The sequence below is a fragment of the Vanacampus margaritifer genome, chromosome 13 (genome assembly GCF_051991255.1).
Source record: "Vanacampus margaritifer isolate UIUO_Vmar chromosome 13, RoL_Vmar_1.0, whole genome shotgun sequence".
Lineage (NCBI taxonomy): Eukaryota > Metazoa > Chordata > Actinopteri > Syngnathiformes > Syngnathidae > Vanacampus > Vanacampus margaritifer.
In genome coordinates this window covers 12550242-12569590 of record NC_135444.1, presented here as the reverse complement: position 1 = coordinate 12569590, position 19349 = coordinate 12550242, and the positions used below count along the sequence as shown (strand labels likewise).

Genomic DNA, 19349 nt, shown 5'->3' with positions numbered 1-19349 from the left:
TCAACGGCAGCTCGAGCTTTGAGCTCAACTTGCAGTTAGTTTCTGTGACACTTGAGGGCAGCCTTACAATAATGACCATTTACTCTTATCACAATTAGTTGTCTAATTGTTTAATACTTCTTTAATGGACGAAAATAACGCAGTGACGTTTTCTTACGCAGAAGCAAATGCAAGCGGAAGACGACGAATTAACAGGAAAACCGAACAATATAAATACATAAACACACACTTGTTTTAGCTAGCAAAGCGCAATACTGTACAATACCCGTCCCCTCGAGAAGTATTTTTCTTTATTTATTATTATTATTAAGTTAAATATTAACTTACCAGTACATTGTATACAGAAGAACGGAACATAACTCAGCATGAATGCAAATGTCCGTGAGTTGAGTTCCAAAATCTCCATTAATCCATCAATCAAGGAAAAACGCGGTTTCGGAAATGTGTTCACTGCGCATGCGTTCAGCAAATTGAGGCCTGTTATCGCCCCCAAAATATTTAATGGCTTCCAAACTTATATGTACTTTTATATTTGACATTTTCAATTTAATATGTACAAATTGTAACTATTAAATATACATGTGTAAGAAGTTATATTCCAGAGTTTTAGGACATTTACTGCCCCCCTCTCCCGCATTTGAAATAATTTATGCATGCATAAAATAAACATTGTACTTGCATAAATTACCGTTGGTTTGAGACAATGTTTCAAAATTTAATTCCTAAATACAGTATTTAAAAAGCCTAACAGTCATTGAGTAACCCCCTAAAATGACCTTTCTCTTGTCCCTCCGCTTGTTGACCAACTTCTATTGAAAAAATCTCATAAAATAAATTTAAGGTTTGGTTAAATTTGTTGCTGTTTTACCGTAATATGAACACGCACAATACAATTCCACACAAGGTTTAATGCAAAACTGTTATGCTAGATGACAGTTAATGCTCACTTATTTAATCAACATTGCTGCGGTATTTATTTAATAGTGTACTAATACTTTTGCATGGTATTTGGTGTACCTGCTGTTTTGGGCCACAATCTGCAAGATTCCCATCACCGTGATATGTGAAACACATGAGTGGCAAGAAGTGGCATTGGCTATAGCAAGACTCAATATTTTATTTAGCAGTGTAGTGTATAAAGAAACTCCAAACATAAATATCTATCCATCCATTATTTTTTTTACACTGCTTGTCCTCATTAGGGTCACACGTGATCTGGAACTTCTTAGCTGGTTTTGGCTGAGAGTTTATCGTGGACAGGTAGACACGCAACCATTCATACTCACATCCACATCTATGAACAATTTAAGAGTTTTCGCTGAACCAAACATGGGTGTGTTTGGAGCGTAGCGAAAAGTATCCCACACAAGCATAGGCAGAACCACACAAGGCCGCAGTTGAGAGTCCAAACCAGAACCTCATAATTGTGAAGCAGATGTGCTCACAACTCCTATAAAGATTTGGTTTGGCTTCGTTAAACAGTGCTGCAGACAAGACGTGTCCATTAACGTCTAAGAAGGTCACAACTAAGTTGTTTATTTTGTGATAACTGATACAGGATAAATGTTATACATTCTATTTTAACACTGATATTTTTGCTTTTATTTTCAATGTCAGTATGCAAAAACGAAAAAATGGGGGGTGGGGGGGGATCAGACCACACAAAGAAAACATTCAGTGAAATCAAGATTATGATACATAATTTCAGTATTAAACCAATCAACTTGTAGGGCTCCTTGTTGGCCCGCTGATAGCGTGTTTAAGCTACGATACAAAAAGAGGGCTGGGGGGGGGGAGAAATTAACGCAAACATCAAGAGTTGGCCAACAGCAAACACTGAGAGAACCACATGATCTTCAGATGTAAATGCATACTGTATATAGAAAAAAATACATATGCACATACTTGTCATGATGAAGTACAGGACACACAAACATACATACGCGCGTTTATACCATGAACTCCTTTGTAAAAACGCGCATTAAATCCACCAACAAGCAGAAAGGCTATCTGGCTTTACAAGCTAAAAACTACACGAGACTTTCATTTAAAAAAAAAAAAAAAGGAAAAAAAGAAAAAAAGAAAAATGAAACAGACATTCACATTTCTGAAACTATTTCCATTATGTGGTCAAGTCTTGTTGACTTTTAGTGCCAGACGATACTGCTGATGTTGAGTGAGAGGGTGTCTCGTGCCCCCCCCCCCTTACCCACGAGTCCACACTTGTTTATGACTTTTTCTCCCAGCATGCCCACTCCGCACGAGGGAGTGAACACGTGGGAGAAGGTACACAAGTACTGCACTGTTTATTTAGTGTAAGAATGTCCATGCATGTAACCTCTGTATGCGCGCGTCCTCTTAAGGCGAGGCGGGGACTTTGCTGCCGGTGTAATGGACGCGGTATCTGTTGACCGCCTGCCCCTTGAGCTCCGTGGACAGGCAGGTGGTCTTGCAGGGGATCATGTCCTCCTCGTCCTCTCCCATCAGCCATTTGTGGACGCCGCGCTCGGCCGAGGCCGTCACGTGCTCGGCCCGCCAGCCCCGGTGCCACTTGGCCAGGCGCTCGTGTTGGCTCGCCGCTACTCGGTGCTGAGACTGCGGCGGGAAAGACGGGGCCACATTGTTTAAAGCAGTCAATCTCCAAAAGGCTTGCAAAGGAAATTGCAGGCACATTTATAAGTATCAAATTCCAACCAATAGGTCCAAAATGCGTTTTTAATGAATACATTTTTGGTTGATCTAGCAAGTGACAGGCAGAACAAAAAAATGCGCCAGATTTTTAAAACAAGTAACATTTGTGACCAAATTGAAATAAAATCATCATTATCACAGATTTGAGATTTTCCGTCAAGAAAGTAAACGTGCCACAGGTACCTTCCTGGCCTTGACCAGCGCTCCCCTGCGGTACATGTAGTCCTCGGAGTTCATAACGAACACCATCTTGTGAGTGTTGAGCTTGAAGCGGCAGTCCAGGCTGCCGGCGTTCTCCACGCCCATTTGCCGGTGCCACTCTCGCCTGCAGCGCATCGCCTCCACCTGGCGCACCTGCCAACGCCGGAAACGGCGAAGGTTCCTACAGAAGACCAACAACCGTTAAGCTTTTCTCAGGAGGACACTTCAAAACCAGAACACAAAAATAAAGACAACACACACACACACAAAAACACACAAATCCTGCTTACTAGCTAACCAACTAGTTAACTAACTAGTTAATATTACCCCAACACAAGCCTTTCAAAATAAAAATAATAATAATAATCCAACTGACATCAAGGCATGACGTCACATCTTTGTCATTTATTTTATGACAACCTGAAAGCATTTCATCAATAACGTTTGGACTTAAGTGTTTTTTTACACATTTATAAATTCCCGTGGTTATTTATTTCTACCCTTGAATGACAGTTAATGTAAAATGTCCTGTTCTGTGCATTTCAAACAAACATTGCCTGTACTTTTAATAGCGGTTTTAGAATGGCAACTCTACTGTATGTGTCCTTGGAACAAATTGAGACTATTCCGTTATTGTGTAATGATTAGGGATGTAACGATAACTGCAATATCGTGATATTGAAATTGCCACAATATCGTCGCCGCCATGTCACGATTATTAAAAGTTGTTAAAAAGGTGAGGTTGTATTCCATTTTTGTAGTTCTAGCACCCTCTGATGGTTAGTTTATTAGTGCAGTTTAATTTTAATTAGGAATGTTTTTGGCCACTGCGGTACCACTCATATAAATCAGTCATACCGGCAAATGCATTACAAATTTTTAGGGGCAATATCGTGAGTTTTTACACTGTAGCATGATTTTTATTTTTATTTTAATATCACCAACCTCCCCACAATATCGTGATAAATATAACGTGAGGTTCACATCTCTAGTAATGATAAAATGCTTTAAACCGTGAAATAAGTGAAGCTCAGCATATGAGAACAGACTGTGTATGATATGTCACCAAATATTAAACCAAAAACGAGCTGAACATGCTTACCGGGGAAGAAAAACAGGTTTGAAAAAGTAGCCGTCTACTTGCGAACACAGACTCGACTCAGTTCCAACAAACTGCTCCATGTAGCTGGACAAGCACTGAAACAACATCAATGACATGATTTAATTGGACCAATCACACGACCTGATGCTATGCTTTAAAAATATGTATATCTAATGCATTTATTGACCTGAATGTCCAAGGGGTCATCAGCCTGGGCCTCCTCAGTGTCCTGCAGCTCAATGCTCATTGTCACTTGCCCCTTGTTTTGAATAAACATCACCTGATGAAATGAAAAAGGTCATTAGCTCCAATTAAAAAAAGAAAGAAAGAGAGATTGAGCTGGGGTTTAAAGCCATTAAAAGTTTCCTAGTGAATAAATACATCCGTCCATTTTCTACACCGCTTATCCTCATTACGATCGCCAGCCAATTGAGAACAAAGAAAAAACAAAAAAAAAGTGTCTCAACCTGCTTTTCTGGACTCTGTAGTGCACAAAAACATTGACTTAAAAAGGAGAAATAGACTCATTCAAGAAAGTGACGTATGAACTAAAAATAATTAAATTTTTGGAATACAAAGATTTGCTGGATATTGTGTGCATACATATTGCATAATATAGAATAATACATCAGACAAACACAAATTTTACTGTACCCCCCCCCCCCCCAAAAAAAAAAACACATTATGCTGTGCTTGCTTCATTGAGAGACATTTAAGCATGTAAATGCTAATATAGAAATGATTACACTTCTGCTTTACTTTTTCTTAAACATCTCCGTCCGAGTGCAAAAATCATCAACAGCGGCTTGAGTGCATTCCATAGGTTGGCTCATCTCCTGCTGATCAGGTCTGGTTACTCGGTCACAAACACTCAGCCTTGGCGGTTCAATAGCGTAATCACTTCGCTGGAACAATACCGGGAGAGAACCTTTCTGTCGTCTCTATTTTCCCTTGAGGGGTTTCAGATGAATAATCTGCCCTGGGGTGGAGTTCAGAGTGCAGATTTTGCTGTGTGCTGTGACAGTGAATTTGCACATACTCTTAAGCTAAGTTTAAAACGCTGCTGAAATTAAGATGACAATATGCACACAACCATCCATATCGCTCCAGGAAAAACAAATTATATCCCTTTCAAGGTTACAAATATATATATTTTTCTTTGCAGAGCAGTTTGGCGAATCAATGACTTCATTTGAGGAGCAAAAACTTTGTGGAGCAATTCTTTGCAGCTTAATCACAGGGACCTGAAGCAAGGGCTTTATTAAATAAAAATGACAATGAATGTTTTTTTTTCTTTTTTTAAATACACATAAAATTAACAGTTTTTACCTGCTAAAGCTGCTGCCCCCGTGACCCGACAGCGGGTAAGTGGTAGAAAATGGAAGGATGGGGTGACAAAATTCACATTGTATTTAACAGTAAACTGAATTTTCTTGTCTAGAAGCAAAGCTAAATTGATTAAATATATCATTATAATAAATAAGATCTACAGTACTGTAATGTAATGTAATTTTAAGAACATTTAATATTATGCAGAACTCAAAAGTCACATTTTAAACTCATGACTAAACATCACTTACAATTATATTTATACTATATTGATATCCTTTTAACCTTAGAGGCCACTCCTGGTCGTGGCACAGCATATGTCAGCGACTCAGCATATAGAACTTCTGTTTATCGAGTAGCTTTTCTCGTAAGAGTCCAGACACTTATTAATTTGCCTGCAATTTTCTTGTTCAAAGCTGGATGTCCTCTGCTTTAAAGTGGTTCTATCCGGACTTCTGTGAAAAGTGTACTCAGTGACCCAAGCACTTAATTTCAATGTTAAATGCACTGTGTCAATTTTAGGTTAGCTTAGCAATTAGCATGTCTTCACCGCCCCGCCCTCGATATCCCTTTGTGAGACGAATACTTGTCAGAAATGTAGCGACTCTGTAACGTTTAGCCGCACTACTAGCCAAGGTTATTTTAGTTAACTAAAACTAATGAAAAAACTAAAATTCAAAAAACAATTTCGTTAACAAAAGAAATAAAAACGAAAATGCTTTTTAAAAAACAAAAAATAACTGAAACTACATTTTATGTTTACAAAACTAACTAACTAACTAACTAACTAATTATAGCAAAAATGTCCTTTGTTTTAGTCTTTGGTAATAAATTTAATGTAATGCATGAGCCTTAGGGGATGATTTTAAATGTGATTTTAAGTTGATTTATTTTGATAATTGACCGGAATAGTGATGTCATCTAGCAGCAGCCAATAGAAAAGCACCTTCAGATGACGTTTTTCCCATGGTTTTTTAAATATTGCTCACAAGTAATACACTTTTTTTTTTCTAAACTAAAAACTAAGCATTTATGAAATAACTAAAACTAATAAAAACTAACAGAACCACCTTGAAAACTAACAAAATTTAAAAACTAAAATGAAAAATTCCCAAACTATAATAACCCTGCTACTAGCTAGCCAAAGCTCATTGCTAACTAGCTGGTGTGGCGTAAATAGCAAAATGCAGATTTTGCCTCGCAAACTACGATGTGAAAACACTTCTTATTTCCATGCACGTCCTTTAAACCTCATACTTGGCAGTTGACATGAGGCTATGAGTACAAGGCTGTCATATTTCACCTATTTGGAAAAAGGTAAACTGCACTATCCGCAACAGATATAACATCAAGTTGTTACAGTATGTGCCAAGAGTCGATTGTACAATATGATGAGGTCAAGAGATGTGTCCAAATTTCTGTCTTTTACACTTTTCATCAACTCTGACCTTGAAACAGTTCTCCTCAGCCATGGCCCTTTCAGCCTTCCACTGGTAGCTCGTCTCCCAGGCGGCTCGCACGCACTGAGAAGAGAGGTTCCCCCCGGCGGCTCCTCTCTTCCTCTCCGCAAGGTACAGATCCACCACTTGCAGACACACCTCGTCAGTCACAAGGTGCTGGAGCTGGAATCGCACGACAGTTCAAGTTAAGACATGAGAGGCATCACACTGGTAGCAATGGTGCAGTATGTGTATCCTACCTGCCGGATGATGTTGTGGATGACCTTGTCGATGGTGAAGCCGATGTAGGCGTGAATGGTGAACATCTCCCGCAGTGTGTCCTCGTACTGATTCGAGTCAAGGTTGCCATCCAGCAGGCTGCGAACCATGTCCAAGAAAGCTGGGTAGTACTCTTCTAACTCCACCTCACCTGCACACACAAATAAACATAAAATATACTATATGCGTGGGCTTCTTCCCAAATTTCAAAAACACCCATGTTGGGTTTGTTGAAGACTGTAAAATGTCCACAAGTGTGAATTAGAGTGTGAATCGTTGACCATATTTGCACTTCACTGCATTTGATTTTTACTAAGACCTGTTTCTAATATTTTGGTCTAACAACCTGTCAACAAGTATGCGGCTCTGAAGCCACATGTGGCTCTGTAGTCGCTCTCCTGTGTATCACTAAAAAATAATTAGTAGAAATTCTTTTTTTTTTTTTTTTTACAGATTTATTTTTTAGATAAAATATTCTTTAAATTAATTAATGATTACATATTCAATGTGAGAGCCCTCATTTTTAAGTTGTCAGGAAAAAGAGAGACTAAAAGTATACAGTATATATATATATATATTTTTTTAAATACCTAAAAATGCCCAAAAAGGAAGAGGAAAAGCAGAAGACTGCCATAGAATATAGATGAGATTGCCAAAAATGTCAGAGAATTGAATAAAGTAAAATAAAAAAGCCTAAAAGAAAATGTTCAAAAAGCAACCATAACATTTCCAAAAACTAAAGAAGAAATAATGAAAATGACCATAAAATGTCCACAAAAATGTCAGAAATTTTACAGCAAAAAAGGCACAAAAAAAGCAATAAAATGTCCAAAAAAGGAAGAAGAGAGGCATATGTCCATAAAATGACCAAACACGTCAGAAAGTTGACAGAAAGGGAGAAAAGTCTGAACATTACAATAACAACAAAAGACGAAAGGTACAAGAAAATGAATCTCAAAGTATTGGATGCGGCATATTTTTCTGTTCTGGAGCAGCTTCTAACTAGTTCATCATATTCTTAAAATGATTTTTGATTATTTATTTGGCTTAAAATGTCTCTTTTGACAGTAAAGGTTGCTGACCCCTGGTCCAACAGAATATTTTTGCTTGTCCTCATTAGGGTCAGGGTTAAGTTGGCTTGCCAGCCAATAGACAAACATGCCTTAAGGACAATCCATTAGATAACTGTGAAGATACCAACAACAGATATGCTCATAAGAGGCTTATCCAACTTACTTGGCTGTTTGAGGCGCAGCTCCATGGCGAGGTCGCACGCCTTTTCCCGCCTCCCTTCGGCCACGAGAAGCCGCTCCCTGCTCTGCTCGGCGCGGTGCTCCAGCAGCTGCCGCTCGGCCTGCCGGTACACTCGCAGCAAGCGCGAGCATAGAGTCTGATGCAGCCGGAGGAAGAAGTACCAGTTGTTGTTGACGTAGAACAGGTTATAGACATCGTCCAGCTCCTTTTGGTGCTCTGCTTCGGGGTCACGCAGGTCCACCTTCTCAGCAGTGGCGCCCGAACTGGCCTCCATAGGTGTGGATCCAGGGATGGATGTGGTGGGGGTCACAGTTTGGCTGCTGCTGCCAGGAGTGCTGCAAGCCTCGGTGTCCGGCGGTTGGGACGGGCTGCAGCGCCTCCTTCTGGATTCATTGTTTAACTGCTGCTGGCTTTGGGCCGGGCCTTGACCTTGGGCTGGTTGAGGTTGAGACTGACTGCCGGTAGCTGCTGTTCCTGTCGCATCAGAATTATTAGCATTCCCTCCTGTTGTTGTTGCTGCTGCTGCTGGTGGTGGTGGTGGTGGTGGTGGTCCTGTCGTCGTTGTCGTCGCTGCTCCGCTCAGCCCTCGTTCTCCTCCCTCGTCTGGCTCCGCCTCCTCATCAGTCCAATCCTCCGTGTCGCTGAGCTCCCCGCGGCGTGAGAAGAACAGGTCGGGGACGAAGTGCTGGATGATGCGCTTGATGTGGTCCTTGTCATCTTTGTGAATGGTGGGCTGGCGTTTGACGTGGTAGATGATGAGCGCGGCGGCGTCCTCCAGGACTTGTTTGTCGTCATACGTAAACACCATGTGAGGCTCGCTGGCCGCCGCCGCCGCCGCGCTGGAGCCGTTGCGGGACTGCTGGCCAACGCCTCCCTCCTCTGTGCTCTGCTCCTGTCGCTAAAACACATGCGCCAAGATGAGATTTAAATAGGCTGTATCAAGCCTCTCAAATACGTTTTGTCATGCTATTTTGTGAAGCAGAAGTGTAAAAAAATAAAAGAAAAGAAAAAAGAGAAGTTTATTTACTTTTCATTTTCATCATTCAGTCTCCTTGCCTGATTTTTTATTTTTTATTTTATTCTGCTATCGTCCACTTTGCTGTTATAAAACCGGAATTTTCCCATTAAGGGAATTACAAAAGGCTCACTCTATTCTTTTTTGTTCTGTGCTTATGCAAAGATGAAGGAATTCGGCAGTCTCTGGGGATGGGAATCTCCGTTTGGTCAAACACACAGCAGCTGCCTCAAATGGTTTACACGTACAAACTTACTCATACAAAATTCAAAAATCACTTTGAGGCAAATTATGCTGTGGACCTCCGACAACAGACCGAGCCGGTAACACAATAATGCACGGGTGTGAATGGAAGTCTGCACAGTAAAATGAATTTAATAGGCATTAAACAAACATTATTTCATGGATTAAACCCGTTAAACAGCAAACAAAAATAAATAAATAACATGATTGAAATCTGCAAGAGCTCATCATTGGACGTGGACAAGACGCTAAGGAGTAACGAGCCAGACTTTCCTATTATGACTCAATTATGTGGGTGTATTATGGTGCAGCGCTGAACATTTCACAAAATGTTAAGCTAAATGGTGTTCAGATGCTAGGTGATTGCGAGTAGCCGAAAGACAAATGCGTTTACCTCGTCGTAGACGCTTTCTATCTCATTGAGGAGACTCTTTGAGCGCAGGGCCTTCATGTCATTCTGTTTGAAGTTGACTCCTTGGTGGTCCAGGGACTTGAGGTAGGCCTTCTCATACTGCTCCCTCCAGATCTTGTTGAAACCCTGCTGGGCCTCTCTCCACTCCTCTTCCTTGGCTTTCAACCTGTGAACAACAACAATGGAGGTTCAATCAAAGCCTCTTTAACATGGTAATGTGAGCACCACTGTACCTACGGCAGATTTCACAGTCGGCTGAGACGGCAGCCTTTAAGTTACATTTTAGCATGCCTATAATATACTGTATGCATAATACACAACGGCCATAATATTAGGCACACATATTTCACATAATCTAAAAAGACCGCTATCAAACATTCCACCTGCTAAAAGACAAAAACACTGTATATATTAAAGGTGGCAGTTTTGTGATGTATTAGTGTACTGTATCCCAGAGAACTGTGTCTTATACAGCACGATCATAAGTATTGTTACATTATTACTTTCTTAGAGCATCAATTTCAGTATTACAGTATAAGTCATATTGGTATATCTGACTGACAGTGAAGACGAAAAAACAGCTCTGACCTCTTGAGCACCACAGGCACTGCCGTGGCCGGACTCCTCTTAAGCCCCTCGATGATCTCGGGGGCCTTGTCACCATAGATCCGATACACGGCCCGGCGCTGGATGACCTCGGAGGTGCCGCCCAGGCAATCGTCTAGCCGGAAGCGATCCTGGTCCTCGGGCGAGAGTCGCGACAGCTTCTTCTGGACGCTCTCGAGCACTCGGATGGTGGCCAGGTTGGTCTCCAAAACAACATCCAACTTGTGGGGAGAGTTAGATTTTAAAGTAGTTTGATTAAAACTGCCTTCATTCAGTTTGTGCAGTCAAATCACGCACCAAAAAACATTGTTTGCAATATACGTACTGTAATTAAAGGGATACTTGACTCTTTGAGCCATTTTCAGCAGTTAGAAGTTAATATTTTGTCCAGAATTAATTTGATAACTTGATTATTTTTCACGTACAATTACTACCTTTAAAAACACATTTTCCACTTGCTGTCGACTGAAGATGACATCACCTGTGCTGAGGAAATAGGTAACGACCAACCGCGGCTCACCTGTTTTCTGGGTTTGGTCAGCAAATGATTGGTCATTACCTACTTCCTCAGCACAGGTGATGTCATCTTCAGTCGACAGCAAGTGGGAAAATGCCTTTTTAAAGATATTAATTGTACATGAAAAATAATGAAGTTATCACATTAATTATAGACAAAATATGATCTTCTTACTGTTGAAAATGGCTCAATGAGTCAAGTATCCCTTTAAATAAGGAGCTATGCATCACAGAGTCAAAAATGTAAGAGGATGGCTAATATAACATTAGTAAAAAGACATTTTTACAGGTGGCAGCTTTCTCACACTTGCGGTGCATCTTTTTCAAAATTAAATCATCTTTAAGACATTTATTTTAAAAGGGTCATGTAAGATACGTTTGAATTTATAGTGTGGGGGATCGCTGGAGTATATTTAAAGGGTCAAGTCACCTCCCCCCCCAAAGATTTTTTTTTTTTTACAATAATATGTTCTATGTAGCCCCACTAGTCTAAATACGGTATTCTGGTTAATATTGCGTAAGCAGCAAAATCCAGCAGTTTTGATAAATATCAGCAGGCGGCCATTTTGCCACTTGCTGTCGAGTGAAGATGACATCATAGTTTCTCAGGTAACAACCAATCACAGCTCAGCTTCAGAAAACAGATGAGCTGTGATTTTTAGTTGCCTGAGCAACCGTGATGTCCTCTTCAGTCGACAGCAAGTGGCAAAATGTCCGTTCCTTGAGATGGATACATTTGCTGCATACTATACTATACAAATATATACATATGAAGAACATCTACTGTCTGTAGTACCTCAAATCTTTCATCCTCACAGCGGTGCAGCTGCTCCTCATAAGGAGTCTTCTTGGAGCTGACAAAGGTGGAGTCCTCTGACCAGGAGGGGAATGACACCCAGGTGTCATTTAACACCTAAACACAACAGTGCAAACCATCAGTGGCAGGTTTCTCTGTGCAGAGAATTGTATGTTGTGTACCTCGCATTTATCTGTCAATTAAATATCGTTACAGTAACTGCATAGCAAGTGGACACACCTCTTTGCATAAGGCAGTGCGCCCACTGCATTTAGGCTGCTGGTAGGTCTTGGGCAGCGCTCTGTAGCTGGAGCCCAGGCGTTTGCAAGAGGCATAATCCACCTCCCTGCCTCCTCCTGCCTCCATGTAGCGATCAGACAGGCCCGACATGGCATGAGAGAGCTCTTTGTCTCCCAAAAAGGACTTGAACTGTGTGTACACTTCGGGAAACTTCCTGGAAAGCGTTTGGATTCAATCATGAGTGACAAATATCGGAATTCCAGACACTGTATAATTTTTTTTTAATTTTTTTATTACTTAATACTGTTAGGCCATTTACTGTCGTGGGAGAAACATGCTACAAATTAGTGCCGCATATTGCTTTTTTCTATAATACAGAAATGCGTTACCTATACGTTTTTGTGATAGCTTTACAATCACACGGTCCAAGGCATTCTGAAATGCAATATAAGAATCCACCAACAATCTGATATATTTTTATTTTGGAATTTACTCTTCCCAAGTTTGGAGGTTACTGTTGACCTGAAACTCAGATTTGAGCTTGCTAGATTTCCTTGATTTCAATTTCGATCGTTAGAGTAGACGCAGATCTAACAGGTAAGACCAATCTTTGTGTGAAATCAAAAAATTAAGTCACATCTTTTTTTAGCACTTTACCGTGGTTCAGAATATACAGAAGTACTGTAAGTCTACGAGTGAAATCATAGTGGGTGCTGGGAAGATTTAAATTTTTAGATTTGAGACTGGCTTGACCGCAGCCATGGTAAAATAACTTGTAGAGCGCGTCATGCATGATGAGCTGCAGTATGGCAGTTAAAATGTCAAACTGTACTTTTAAAACGGATGGATGTAGTGGTACATTATATTTTTAAGTCGATTGCCCTACATGGGTCATTTTCCACTTGTACTTACCCCAGGAAAGGAGTGACCAGCTGAAGTAGCTCAGCTCCAGATACCACCTCCTGGTTGAACAAGGCAATGCAGCGCAGGAAGTTCTCATACACTTCCTGGCTTTTAAACAGGCGGCGAACCTGAGGGGCGAATCACATTGACACCGATGCTATAGAACAGGGGTGGGCAAAATTGGTCCTCGAAGGCCCGGAGTCCTGCAGGTTTTGGATGTGTCCCTTCTCCAACACAGCTGATATATGATCAGCTCATCAGGAAGCTCTGCATAAGCCTGATAACGATCCTGTTGATTGGAATCAGCTTGTGTTGGAAGGGGGAAACCTCCAAAACGAGCGAGACTCCGGCCCTCGGGGACTCAGTTTGCCCAACGCTGCTATAGAATCTGTAGACAGCACTAATCTGCCATGGACGAAGGTCAAAAATTCCTCACCTTATCAAAGAAGGAGAACTCTCGCAAGACTCCATGTTTGCCAACTGAAGCGATGGACTGGTCTTTGGTACAGGAATACTTCATTTTTTTCTTTAGGGAGGGGAAAAAAGAAGTCATGTTGAAATGCTCCGAAGTACAGACATACGATGTGCTGTATCTCTAAGTTGCTTTATAAATGGGCAAACAAGTAGTAAACTACTCGAGTGCACTACCTTGAGTAGTGGAGACATGTGGGGCAGCAGTATGGGTCTGGGCCTCTTTTTATTCTGTTTGGTTATCAGGTCGTCATCTTCTGGTCTTTTCAGCTGCTCTTTCGCTCCCGTCAGTGAGTTCCCCGTGAACTATTGATAACAAATTGCATCATGTGTCACTGGGCTGGATATCAATTAAATAGAATAATAGATTCGTATGAATGCTACGTGTCTAACTCATTAAGAAGATAAGGTTATCGGCATGGCATTTTACAGACTGATGGAGGGACCAAAGGGGGCATGCAAATGTTGCTCCTTCTCTACTGACCAGCGATCTTTTGGCGTCAGGCAAGAATTGACCAAACTCGGCCAGCAGGTCCTCTTGTCCCTTAAAAAGACTGGCAACTTTGGAAAAGACCTCATCTTCAGTCATCCCACAGGTACCTCGACTGCCCCGGCTCTCCTTCACCTCCAGCTGCTCCTTCTGGGAGGTGGAAAGCAAATGAGAGTATTATCAAAATTCACATTAGTCCTAGTGAAGACGTAAAGGTCACATCAAAGCCATGACTAGTAACTTAGACAGCTCTCAGAGCAAGTAGTACCTGGTAAGTGTGAAGAATCTCTAGGAAGGCTCTGTAGATCTCCGGGTGGTCCAGAAAGCGGTTTTTGATCTTGTTCACGTAGCTGATGGCACTGTCGAACTCGACCGGGCTGGTCTCCGAGGCGGGCGGGGACACTGACGAGGTGGCGGCCGGATTCTGATTCTCTCTGCTTGCCAAGGGAAGGGACAGTCTGCTGGCATTTTCCGGGGGCCCGGCTGAAGACGTTAAGGAAGATAGGGACTCAGCTGAGGCTGGCTTCGCGTCACTGGTATTGGCTGGTCCGGCTTCAGAGGTGGCGGCGGACACACCGGAGGTTGATGTCACAGTGGAGGTGCTGACAGTCTTCCCCTGTTGGCCGGGCGACACCTGAATAGATGACAAAGTCAAGTCCATTACTTACTATTTGTTTGTTTTGTTTCCAAAAAAGTGCATTAATCCGGATAATGAACCAACACCAAAGTGTTATGTTAATATGGTTGCGGATAAACAGCCCTCTCATGTGGTTGAGTGTCAACATTCAGCTTTACTGCTTTGTTTTGGTACTTACAAGTGCACTTTAACAAGCAGCGCTTATAACCAAAAAAGCTCTGAAAAGCAACTTTACGCCACCAATGCAGCGTTGCAACAGCACAGAGCCAAATTGGTGCACTGAGCAGCTCAAGAGCCCAAAAAGCCCTTCACAAGTCGAAGAAGTCCACACAACACAAGACAGAGTTGAGTGTGGTTCGCTAACTTTCTGGAGAGTATGAAAGCAAATTCAACTTTGTATGTTCACATTCACAGCCTGTTGGATCGCACAAAAAGCCCATTTGAAATGTTTGAAAATCTTGAAATTGAACACTTTGACTGGGCCACCCCACAACATGTATTTGCTTCTTCTGAAACAATTCTATTGGTTTTGCTTCTGTGTTTTGGGATCATTGTTCTATTACAACGCCCATCCTTTTTTGAGCTACAACTTTTGGGAAGGTGGTCTCAACTTCTCCTACACAATATCTTGATAGATTTTTCCATTGATGATCGCAAGCTGTCCAGGCCCTGAGGAAGCAAAGCATACCCAAAACCATGCATGACAGCTGGGATAAAGTTTTGATGTTGGTGCGCTGTGCCTTTTTTTCTTCACACGCGGCACTGTGTCTTCTTCCCAAACATTTCCACTTTGGTTGCATCTGTCCACAAAATATTTTGCCAGTAGTGTTGTAGAAAATCCAAGTGCTCTTAATCAACTTCAAACATGCTGTAATGTTTTTCTCAGACAGCAACAGCTTCCTCTGTGTTCTCCCATGAAACATTCTGGTTTAATGTTTGACGATTTCTCGAAGTTCGGTTACTCACATGAAGACATTTGGGCTGTTTTGTCCCAATTTGACTCCTTCCCAACTAAGGACGTGAAACACCCAACTATCTTATACTTATAGTTTAAGATTGTCCGATAAGATTGTCCTTGTGTCTGAGGAGTCTTAAGAGAGAATTTGTCCAGATAATAGAGTCCAAAACGAGTCAGGCCAACAATCTTAAATTTTAAATGTGACCATTATTTACAACCAAGAATCTTCATGTGATGTGAACGGATCGTAGCCAATCAAAGAAGCGCTCTGAATAAAAAAAACATGGATGTGCAGAAGAGAAGAAAAAAATACGACCTACCCAATGTTGTTTTTTTGCATAAAAGTGGGTTGCCCTGATGGCAGGAAGTATTTTCCAAAGGAAGTATTTTCTTGCTAACTTCACCATCTTAAAATCCTGCCTCCTGCCCTCTTTGGAACCACTCGATTTTGGCCCGCAGGCCGGACCTTACAGACCCCTGCTGTGGGCTGCTTTTTTTTCTTTCTTTTTTTTCACCTCACTGAGCATTCTGTGATGCGCTCTTGCAATCATCTTTACACGACAGCCACTCCTTAAAAGAAAAGCAAGAGCACTGACCTTTCTCCACTTATTGACATTTTGTCAAACCTTGGACTGATGAACAGCAAGACTTTTAGAGATACTTTGTAACCCTTTTCAGCTTCATACAAGTCAACGATTCTTATCTTAGGTCTTCTGGGAGCTCTTTTCAGCGAAGCGTGCCATACATTAGGCAATGCTTGATAAGGAACACTTGTTAACAGGTGGGGTTTCTAGTGGCTAGAGTTGAAACTTTAAGCAGTTTGCTTATTCTTACGATTCAGATGATGATCCGACGACATCTCATGATCAATTTGTGCAGAAATTTAAGAAATTCCAAAGTGTGCATATCATTTTCTCTCTAACTATAGTGTTAACGTAGCATATGAACCAAAGATCCCGTTCGCACTAATCAAAACATGAACTACAGATTTAGTGTTGCATACTGTATGTGGCCTATATTGTTACAGTTAAGTCTATTGCATAGTATTGACTAAAACACATTGGTCATCAAAGCCAGCTTTTTTTTCCTTTTACCAGCTAGCTACCCAGAATGCAAGCGACCAAGGCAGGAGGGGGCGGTTTAAAGCACATTCAAGAACTTACCAAATTTTTTCGACATCGTATCAAAGATAGAAAAAGAGTTTGGGCGCCACCAGCTATGACCTTAGAGTGAGAAGTTTAGGACCCAAGACTCTGTGTGCATGTCACTGAAGGTGTATTGGTAGATTTGCTAGATTTACATGCAGGCTGTGTGGGTTCAGTTCACAATCAGTGACAATGTAAATGGTTGTCTGTCTTTATATGTGCCCTGTGATTGACTGGCAACCTGTGCAAGGTGTGGTCTGCTATTTGCATGATGTCTGCTGGTATGAGCCCCAGATCCCCGCAACCCTTGAAGAGGATAAGATGGATAGAAAATAAATGGATGGTAGAATGGATGGATGGATGGACTCACTTACCACACAAGTTGTGTCAGAAACGACTGTCACTGTCACACTGATGTGGCCATGCATCTAATTATAGCATCTGAGCGCCAATTTACCAGGAATGGAATATGAAAGTGGCTACTCTCTCACCTGTGTGGAGAAAGGTGACTGAAGGAAGGCAATTCCATTTTTTGGGACCTCTATCCGATACCCTGGCGGAAGGAAGGCGTTGAAGCCCAATACTAAGTCGGGGTGTCCATGGAAAAGTTGTGACACTCGATTTATCACTCCTGGAGTGTCAATGCTGCAGAGAACAGAGGAGAAGAAAAAGAAAGATCAATCAAACCTATAAAATACTGAAATGGGTAACTCAAATATAGTCCTGCAAACAAACATCACAATCCTAAACGTTTGCATGTTAAGTTGATGCTCAGGAAGTAGACAGATGGGAAATACCTCTGTGACTTGAACTCTTTCATGATGTCGAGAAACTTGTTGTATATGCCAGGGTCGTTTGCAAAACGTATTTTAACCTGGTCCAGGTATGACAAGGCATCTTCAACCTGCAACCACACATCGAGAACATTTGAAGCATTGAGCACACTACAGAAGCATTTTGGCACGGTCAGATAACGAAGCCGGATGCTGAATCAGCTCTGCTGCAGTTCAACAGCGTACGCTTCATATTTAGCTCCATAAGCAAATGACCGCGACTATTTGTACGCGAGCACACACAAATGCACAGCGGAATTTCCTCAATGGTATGTTCTGAACGCGGCATATATAGTCATTCTCCAATCCCAAATCTCTATCAACAAATACTCAAGTAAACAGCTGTACGCGGTGTACAGGAAGTAAATAAATATATAAATGAATGCGTGGCTACCAAAACACGCCAGGAGGCTTTTGTTCACTGCTTCGTGTCTTTCTTTATTCGCTACGAGCAAGTTTGGGATTAGGTTACGACGAAATAGTGTTTGTTCGCACAAAGCATTGTCAGATATCTTTGCTGGGCTACTCGTGTTAGCATTAGCCAGTCAAATGACGATAATAACTCCTCGACCACCTACACACGCATGCACATTTTGACACTCGAGGTTTATTCTTCGCCCATTTTAACCACCACACGGCACCAAAAAAAATGCAAACACTGCAATACGAATAAACGTGTTAAGAAGCTGCTAATCAAGTGGAGTAGCTTCTCTCAGCTAGCCTGACTGACGTCCTCCACTTTGTTCAGGGTGGCTGAAAAAAGGAACAAGGAGGAACTTCCCACAAGCGAGCTTTTTTCGAGTTCACATTTGCTCTCCGTGGCCGCCAATGACATAGTGAAATGAGAAAGTAGCGCAAACTGTGTCACTCGACTGTCACTTGTGACGCCCGCTCACACAAAACACACTTTCCACATTTATGCTTGAATATTAATGTTGTGCTGTTGAGAAATGAATTACTTTTCATAGGCCAGTGATCTTATTTAGCCAGCAACGCTTTCACTCGTCTCGACGTTCGGTGCCTCAAACAAGGCAAGCCCGGTGTAATAAAACAAAATGGTTGTGACTCTGAGGGGACTTTTCCTCCCCCTTTGCTGTTGTCTTCTTACCTTGAGCTTCTGGAAGTGCTGCTGCTGCTGCTGCTGCTGCTGCACTTGCTTTTGTGTTATAACGAAAGGCTTGTCTTGAATTTGGTTGATTTGTTTCGCCGTGCTGTGCGCCTGGATCTTCGCCATGAGCCCGGCGACGGGAGGCTGCGGGAGCCCAACTTGCGAGGGAAGCTTCGGTGTCGCTTCGGCGGGTTGGCTAGCCGACAAAGCGTCCTCTCGGTCGGGGAGCCAGCCTGCCACCACCAGCGAGCCAGCGAGCAAAGCAACACTACTTTGCCTGGCTCGGGCAGTCTCGCTCTGCAAGGCGCTAACGGACGGAAAATCCAGGCGAGTGGAGGCAGATGACAGACAAGCTGTTATTCGACGAGACTTTGGCGGAACATCGTCGAATTGAGCGAACGGAGTCGAGACGCATCTGAGGAGGGGGAAAAAAGCTGAGGGACAATGGTTGCCGTTTATCGTGTTTAAAATAACTATCGCCTGTCTCTTTAAATTCGGCGGCAGCGCTGTTTCTCGTCGTCCGGAAGCCAGAGTCAAGTGAGGGAAAAAAAGGGAGTGAAGAATTCCAGTGCGCATGCGCGGAGATGGGAGGAGCTGAATTCACAAGAATGAGAACGCTCCACTCCCCCTACACTGCTACAAAGGAGCCGTGTTCCTTCATAAGAAATCACAGCGTACATG

At 42.1% G+C, this 19349-nt stretch overlaps 1 protein-coding gene across 1 annotated transcript; it reads right to left on the bottom strand.

The window, feature by feature from the left end:
- Positions 1–1087: 1087 nt before the first annotated feature.
- sin3b (SIN3 transcription regulator family member B) lies at positions 1088–19267 on the bottom strand. The gene is made up of 19 exons (XM_077583551.1): positions 18669–19267; positions 17525–17631; positions 17219–17372; positions 14256–14621; positions 13982–14137; positions 13675–13803; positions 13463–13552; positions 13036–13154; positions 12124–12337; positions 11884–12000; positions 10554–10792; positions 9948–10131; positions 8278–9193; positions 7023–7192; positions 6772–6945; positions 4182–4274; positions 3995–4089; positions 2875–3073; positions 1088–2595 (listed from the first exon to the last, which is right to left on the bottom strand). The coding sequence occupies exons 1-19, from the start codon at positions 19242–19244 to the stop codon at positions 2359–2361; spliced, it is 4335 nt and encodes a 1444-aa protein (XP_077439677.1). The 5' UTR covers positions 19245–19267; the 3' UTR covers positions 1088–2358.
- Positions 19268–19349: the final 82 nt, after the last annotated feature.